The 8,142-nt window shown below is 43.5% G+C and overlaps 1 protein-coding gene and 1 pseudogene across 7 annotated transcripts in view; one reads left to right on the top strand and one right to left on the bottom strand.

The window, feature by feature from the left end:
• Positions 1-280: 280 nt before the first annotated feature.
• Positions 281-772, bottom strand: LOC102749855 (large ribosomal subunit protein uL1 pseudogene; annotated as a pseudogene).
• Positions 773-2,036: 1,264 nt separating this feature from the next.
• DMXL2 (Dmx like 2) overlaps positions 2,037-8,142 on the top strand; it is a 140,242-nt gene continuing 134,136 nt past the window's right edge. For 2 of the 7 annotated variants that reach the window (XM_081831078.1, XM_081831076.1), the window contains exon 1: positions 2,039-2,406. In XM_081831078.1, the coding sequence (XP_081687204.1) occupies positions 2,320-2,406 (87 nt within the window). In that variant the 5' untranslated portion in view covers positions 2,039-2,319. Of the gene's footprint in view, positions 2,407-8,142 lie in introns of all 7 variants that reach the window. The other 5 variants (XM_081831077.1, XM_031028133.2, XM_006733307.3 and 2 more) reach the window with 5 other exon arrangements.

Below are 8,142 nucleotides of genomic sequence, written 5' to 3'. Positions count from 1 at the left end.
GTTGTTGGGAATTATCTTTGACTCCTCTTTTTCCACTGAACATACTACCAATCTCTGCCAGGCCTTTGCCTCCTATCTCCCTACCCTTCTAATTATCCTTCACAGTGCTACAAAGTCATCTTCTTGAAGCAGCTCTGATTGTAGAAATTTCTGCTCGGAAACATTTGCTGAAGTCCCCACTGCATGCAGAATGAAATCTAAACTGCTTCTTTTTTTTTTTTTTTTTTTGAAGGTAGACAGAATGTACTCTGGGGTTTGCAGTATGGAGAACATGACTACCCATCAGCACTATGATTTATTGAGCTGTGCCTTTGTACAGGCACTGGGGCTTGCCCATGGTGCTCTTGATGTAGAAAGCCCGGACATTCTGCCAGTTCTTTTTGAGCAAGGACACCAGGAAATTGACTGCTAAGTGGATGTTGTACACAAGCTGGTCATCTGTCATCTTCACACGGCCAACAGTCTCTGCCAGACACAGCACCTTCTTCATCTGGAATTTGATGGTGGACTTCACTTCATCCACTTTGGCCACCATGTTCTCATTGTGGGTCAGCAAGGAAGGGAACTTGCCAGCCTTATTCAGGCTTGGGCCCAGGATTCGTGGGATCTGCTTGATCAGAGATTCTGAAGCCAAAAAGGCATCATACTTCTTGGCCAGCTTCTTGACTAATTTCTTATTCTTGTTGAGTTTCTGGTTCCCATGCAGGACTTCCCCCACCGCCTCGTAGAGGGTGTCCCGGGAGACTTTGCTGCTCATGGTTCTTCTCCCCGAAGTAACCGGAAAAGAGTGAAATCTAAGCTTCTTAAGGGAGCATTCAAGACTCCCCCTGTTCAGGCCAGGCCACAAGCTATCTCTTGGATACCTTTACCTTGCTAAGTATCTTTTCCTTTCCCCATCCTACATATCATCTGCTCCAAACATTAATCTAATCTTTGTTCCCTGACATATCCTGTCATTTTATACCTCTAAGCCTCAGCTCATGTTATTTTCTCTATTTGAATGCAGTTTCTTGTCCATCCCAACCTGCCAAAATTTTACCCTGAGTTTATGTCATCGGCTCCATTACACTTTACCCATCCATCCCATTAGTCAAAAGTACCCTTCAATAGTGCATAGACTTTTGTGTCTCAATCACAATACTTTTAGCGTTCTGCCTAGTATTTTAGATGGTTGTGTCTTGGAATCCCTTCTACTCCCTCGCCCTAGTGACTTATACACAGTGTAGGTTCAAAAACTGGTGATGGATTTACCTGGAGCAGGGATCTGAGTCCTCTATCCACCACCGAAAGTTTAGCGTACGGTTTGGAAAAATCAGACGATTCTGCGAATCCATGACATCACGCATGAAAGAGTCTAGAGGAGTCACCTGTCTCTAGGGGGCCCTTTTGCTATCTAGAACATCCGTGACAAAAGGTGGGAGCAAAATAATTTGCTGTCAGGGGAGTACGGCTTCCCCAAATAGTTGCCAGATGCCTTTATTGTTTATGTAAAATTAAATACCTTACGTACCTTAAATGCCTTATGTAAAATTAAAAAGCCCTACGGGATCTAAGATTTTCCGAGGTGGAATTTCCCGGTGACTGGCGTCCTCCGGATGTCGACTGCCCTGACCATCACACAGTGTACTCGGGAGTGGATTAAACACTCATTAAGACAGAACCGAAGCCCGCCGCCAGAGAAGGACTGCTGCGTGCCCCGGAGAGGCCTCAGCTGCGCCCCGCCCCCACTGGCCGCAGCCGGGAAGCTCCGAGGGAACTCCCGCACGTCTGCGCGCGCAATCCCGGGACAAGGGTCCACGCGGCGCGCGCAATTGCCCTGGAAACCACTGGGCGCGCACGCGCAAACGCGGGGCGGGGAGCAGGACTGAGCTAAGAGCCTAGCAGCTGGAGGAGGGGTTTACCCCCTCACTCTACTGTAGCTCTCTCGAGGGTGGGCGCGCGCACCGCCCTTCTCCCTCGGGCGGAGCGTCCTTTCCAGCACGCTCCCGGCTCACGCGCTTCCCCGGCGCCCCCTCGCCCCGGAGCCCCCCCCCCGCCCCTCCGCCTCACACGCACCCTTGCGCTCCTCCCGCATTTGTGCGCCGGTGCAGCAGGCAGTGGGAGCATCCGGGCATTTCCGCAGCCGAGCGGCGATCCGGGCGGCGGCAGCGGTCGAGGAGCTCCCATGGCAGGGACGAGGAAGGGGGAAGGCAAGAGGGGGGCGAGGCGTTAAGCCGGAGCCGCCGCGGGGTGGGTCCCGAGGGAGGCGAAGGGGGAAGCGGTCGGGCGCGGGGCTCGTCGCTCCTTTCGCGCAGTCTCTTGCCAGCCCGGGCTCCGGAGATGCATCTGCATCAGGTCCTCACCGGGGCTGTCAACCCTGGAGACAACTGCTACTCCGTGGGCAGCGTCGGGGATGTCCCCTTCACGGTGAGCGGCGTCCGGGAGCTCGAGGGGGAGAGACCGGGGGCCGAGCCGAGATCCCCGTCCCGGCCCACGCCTCTCCAGGGAGGCTGTGAGGTGCGAGTGGGCCCCACCTGCGCCCCTTTGCAGCTCAATTTCGGGGGGCGGGCGTGGGACTGTGAGTGCTGCGGCTGGTGTAGGAAATTACCCATCAGGGAAAAGGATTAGGAATCCACCGCACTGTCCGCCCTCAGCAAACGGGCCCCCGGGGGTGACTGGACTAGAAGGTTCCTCTCGTAGGGCGGCCTCAGGTCTGCGGTGGAGGAAGATGGTTGCAGTCGCCGAAACCTGAGCGTCCGTTTCGCACCTGCTCTCGGCGTGGAGGCGAAGACTTGGTCTTGTCTCGGAGCATGGAGGCGATGCTGCACCTGGCTCCCCCTGCCCGCCGAGTTAGGGCAGAGAAGAGCGGCGGAGCCTGTGGCTTTAAATCCGTTACCACCCGACCTTCCATATCTCCTGATGCAGAATCTTAATTCCAACAAGGAAATAGAAAATTTCATTCTTTGCCCCCGAAAAATCTAAATGGAAGGGTTAGAGTGACAGTGGCCTGGAAAGCTATTTATCCCGAGATCAGTTTGGTAACCTTCCTAGGTAATAGTTAATCCGTTTGCAAGGTAGGCTGGTTTATTTGTTTTTAAACTAAGGCAATGCGAACATTTTATAACTGTTTTGTTGTTGTTGCTTGTGCGAGTAAAGTGTGTGTAAACGATAACGTGTTAGAATCTCTTTCAAATCTCCATGAAAAAGACGTTTTCTGAATGAGCTTGGACGGATCAGTGCTTTTGGAGAATGGATGCTGTTAGTATAGCTAATTCGAACTAAGCCATAGAGCTTCTTTTTACCCATAGACAGACTTCCATGGATCAACATGAGTTCCTTCTCTGTATTAAATTTACACAGTGTTCTCCTTCGAAAGCACAGTAGGCAATAAGATCTGGATTAAATGCACAATGTTATTGGTAACTTATGCATGATAAAATAGGAAATAGCATAATGGTATGCTTTTTAGACAAGGAAAACACTTTGCTGTCTGCTTTCCAACAACATGTTTTTAAAGCTGCAGAAATAAGAAAAGCTCCAGCAAAACTGCAGAATCATTATGTGGCACAGTGTATTCTGGAACAGAATTTATCATTATGATACATTAAAAATAACCCCATAAGATTGCCTTTTGCTGATTTTAATTTTTAAATGTAATCAACTTGTCTTTGTTTCAATTTAGGATGAACCTTTAAGGATATAATTTGCCTGACTTATATTGTTACACATGACCCTATCAATGGTGTCATCTGTGTTTTGTGTCCATGTGACCTAAAGATCCATATAGAGTGAGCTTGGACTTCAAGTGTATAGAGACAATTTGGGGCATAGAAGAAATTCCCCTTTCCCCAGCTGTGTAGGTGGGGAGGAAGTTTCCTAGCTTAGAAGAGTAGGCTTCATCCATTAAGAAGTCTGGAACCTTAGGTTATGGGGTACTTCCACACTATCATAGTGGTGGTAGTTTTTTGTTTCCATCTAAAGTGGAGCAGTGTCTCATTGAGGGAATGGGGAATAGAGCTAAACAGGTTCAGATGCAGTCTGGAAAAGCCAGTGCAAGAACTGTTAGCATTGCGCAGGTGTGGTTATGCTGTAGGCCACCCATGACCAGGTCCTTGAAATCATTTTCAAATCTTTCACCACCTCCCTAATTCAACCAACCTATCACCAAGGGTGACTGACTCTCTGCAGTGTCTATCAGATTTATCCCTTTTCTTGCTTTTTTTTTTTTTAAAGATTTTATTTGTCAGAGAGAGAGCACGTGAGCGAGCACAAGCAGGGGGAGGGGCAGAGGCAGAGGGAGAAACAGGCTCCCCTCTGAGCAAGGATCCCGATGCGGGACTTGATCTCAGGACTCTGGGATCATGACCTGAGCTGAAGGCAGACGCTTAACCGACTGAGCCGCCCAGGTGTCCCGGGTTTATCCCTTTTCATCTTCATAGTTACCACCTTATTGTAGAACCTAAATTGTACTACTTAAACACTTCTAGACTGGTTTTCCTCGTACTCCTCTCTGATCAGTTCATCTTCCACACAGCTGCTGGCATAATTTTTCTCAAATACCATTTCACCATATCATTCTTGGCTCAAGAATATTAAGTTGTTCCTAATAGATGTGTTACGAAATTTAAGCTTGTCAGATATTCTTCTGCCATCTTTGATTTTATATTTGATTATATGTTCTCATCTTGGCCTTTCTGCTATAGACCTACTAATCATTTTACTCTATCCTACATTTAAAAAAAAAGATTTATTTAAAAGAGAGAGAGAGAGAACAAGTGAGGGGGAGGGTCAGAGAGAGGGAGAGAAGCAAACTCCCCACTGAGTGTGGAGTCAGATGTATTTGGGCTCCATCTCACAACCCTGAGATCATGACCTGAGCCAAAATCAAGAGTCAGATGTTTAACCAGCTGAGCCACCCAGGTGCCCCATATCCTACATTTTTGTGTTGCACCATGAGGATCCTTGCTTTTTATTTTCCCAAATATGTCTCAAAATTTACTTGGTTTAGGATGCCTGCTTATGATTCTGATTATTTTGGCCCTTTGGCATTTACAGACCTATGTTGCACACCATCTCCTTTTTTTGCTTTGAGTGCACTGATGCAGTTATAATTTTGCCATGAACTAGAAATGACCCTTTGGACTCTAAGAAGAACAGATTCGCTTAAAAAAAAATTGAGAACAAGCTGTTTTCAAGTATTCTAGAATCAGCTAACAATTATTTGAATGCCTACATTAATAAAGAAAAAAATTAAAAAACCCCACAAAAGTAGAACTCCTTTACACAGAGTGTGCCATTTGATTTGTATAGCAATCAGATGAAAAACTTTAGTTCTGAGTCAGATGACTAAAAAGGGGACCAGCCAGGACTGGAATGGAGGTCCTGTGACTTCTCTTCTGGTAGACTTTTCTCTGTAGTATTTTTCTTTCCTATCAGAGTGCTTGCTTTGGAGGGTATGTGTATGTTTGGAAGGCACAGACGTGGCCAGTGTAGAAAGACAGACTGTCTTGCAGCTAGACAGTGGTTTTTAGCTAATGGTATCTTTCATGATAACCTGAGGATCTTTTCAAAATAGGGTATATCATTATTTCAGAGTCTATAAATTGTAAGTTTTTTAAGAGGAATTATTTTCAAAGGATTTTGAAGTGTTCATGACATTGTAATTGAAAAACAGTGTGTTATATATATTACACTGTGCGTGGTGGGTAGTGGGTGGTGTGATCTTCTGGGTTCTGAATGACTGCTTATGTCACCATGGCCCAGTCGTGCTATGTTGTCACGATGGTGCAGTTTGTAGTGGACAGTCCCGGTGATGTGTGTATCTGTAGTGCTAAGACATGCTATGATGGTTTTCACTTATATTTGGGCAGTTAGTGGTTTTTAAAAACAATTGTGATGTTATAAATGTAGTTGTATATATCACCTTTTGATCATTCTGTTCTTTTCAGTGTAGGAGCTAATTTATGGAAATACTGTTATCCTGTAATAAATCAGGACCCAGACAGTTCAAGGAGATGATCTTTTACTTTGTATGAGCTAAGTGAATATTTTAAGGCTTAATGTAACAGTGTAAATTTTCCTTATTTATATTTTTTATTGCTTTCCTGAAAAATAGTCTCTTTTAAAAAAATTTTTCTGTAAGCATTAAAATATCAATTAAAATGATAGTACATGATTATTAATATAATTAATTTTTTTTTCACATCTTGGCCTTAAGGGTTACAGACTGTATTTTCTGGTGTGTAAGGGCAGTTGATGTTATTCTAGTTTGATATGAATTCAACACATTTATTAAAGTTTACAAAAATTAGTCATTTCCACTCAGGGAGCTTATCATCTACTGGTAGAGATTAAAGATGATGTATGTAATTATAATGTAAGACAGATGAAAGAGATCACATATAGTTGGGAAGATAAAAGATTTCATATAAGATTGACAGTTGTAAAGACAGGTATTAGGCCTTTCTGGATGGCAAGAACAACAAAAGCCAAGGAATAATGTGATATAAAGGATAAATTATTGGGTGACTGTTCCTTTACAAAGCAATTTAAAAAAACCCACAAGACTTCCTTATTAAATAAGAAACACCCTCAGAATGTTGAAAAATATAATTCGCAAACATTAACCTTAACTTTTTAGGAAAACATGTTGTGACATCTCCTAACTTTTATTTTTTGTTTTCTTCCTTAAAGCACCACCAGAAGGTTAGTAATTAATGAAAAAGTATTCATTTAAAAAAGTTAGAAGTTACTGTTATAGGACCTCTTTTTCTGGCATTTAGATATATTTTAATTCTACTGTAGTATAATAATATTCCAGTCCCAGAATTATGACAACACCGAACTTTGAAAATGATCAGCCTGTTTATACATTTAGCACATGTTTGTTGAGCACATAGGTGTGTCAGGCTCTGTGCAGATTAACAACAATGGCAACAACAGAAGAACAAAAATACATAGTACTGATTTCAGGGAGTTCATTAAAGAAGTATAGGAACCTGGTAATCTACTTGGAGAGTTAAGACATGTACTTAACCACAGCCAATGGCTGTGTGGTGTTGTGAGGCACTTACATTCTTGTGGGAATTCAAGAATAGGAGATCACATGTGGCCAGGAAAATGGGAAGTTGGACAGAAAAATGCTTCGGTGCTGGTCAGTTATCAATGCATATAACAACTCATACAGCTATTGATAGCCTGTGCTAATAGTAAAGGGAAAAACAATAGTCAAGAATTTAGAATGGAGTTGTTTTCCGAGAGAAGTTGGTTTGTTTGTTCCTGGAGAGTAGCTTCTTGTTTATTTAAAAATTGGTACCGTTCAGAGTTTGTGGGCTTGTGTTTAGTGTGAGCCTATAGGTAAATATGAGGTTATGTAAGTTCTTACTTAGGTCCCTGTGTAGATTGTTAGTTAGCCTCTCTGCTTATAGTGGGGGGGACTCTTACCAGCTACCCAGAAACTCTGGTATAAGTCCCAAATAATGCCTCCTTAGAGATAAGAAGTTAGAGTAACTACCTCTATGACCCTGGCTAACTCACTTAAACTTTTTAGGTTTTTCATCTATAAAATTAGGTTCTTTTAAAATACTCAGACCTTAAATGAACATTATATGGACTTCTCTAGAGATCTGCAAGAGGCAAAAGGGAAAATGGACCAGAAACATAAGGTGATTGTGGTGAAGTTAAGGTCTGGAGTCTGTTGTAGATTGCCCCTCCACTGATATGTATAGGATTGTTCATCTGACTTTACAGTTCGGGAGTTTGACCTCTGTTCTGGCTCAGAGAATAAGCCATGCAGAGTGTGTATGAAGTAGTGCATCCTCTTTGGGCCCATAGTTGAGAATGTGGCTCTTGTTCATGATTGTGTCTTCAGCATATGGTAGGTGGTAGTTGCCTGGGACTGTCACAGTGCAGTATGAAGTGGAAGATGGGGCCAGTGTGATTGTATTGAGACTTTCCATGCTCTAGATCTACTTACTTCTCTACTTTATGTTCTTAGGATTTGGGGTATTTAAAAGATGACTTTAGGAATTACAATCAGTATTTTTTTTAAATTTTATTTTATTATGTTATGTTAATCACCATACATTACATCATTAGTTTTTGATGTAGTGTTCCGTGATTCATTGTTTGTGCATAACACCCAGTGCTCCATGCAGAACGTGC

This window comes from Leptonychotes weddellii, chromosome 9 (assembly GCF_054177405.1).
Source record: "Leptonychotes weddellii isolate Sample4059 chromosome 9, ASM5417740v2, whole genome shotgun sequence".
NCBI lineage: Eukaryota > Metazoa > Chordata > Mammalia > Carnivora > Phocidae > Leptonychotes > Leptonychotes weddellii.
Note: the sequence above shows the minus strand (reverse complement) of the source record. Positions and strands in the feature narration are given on the sequence as shown.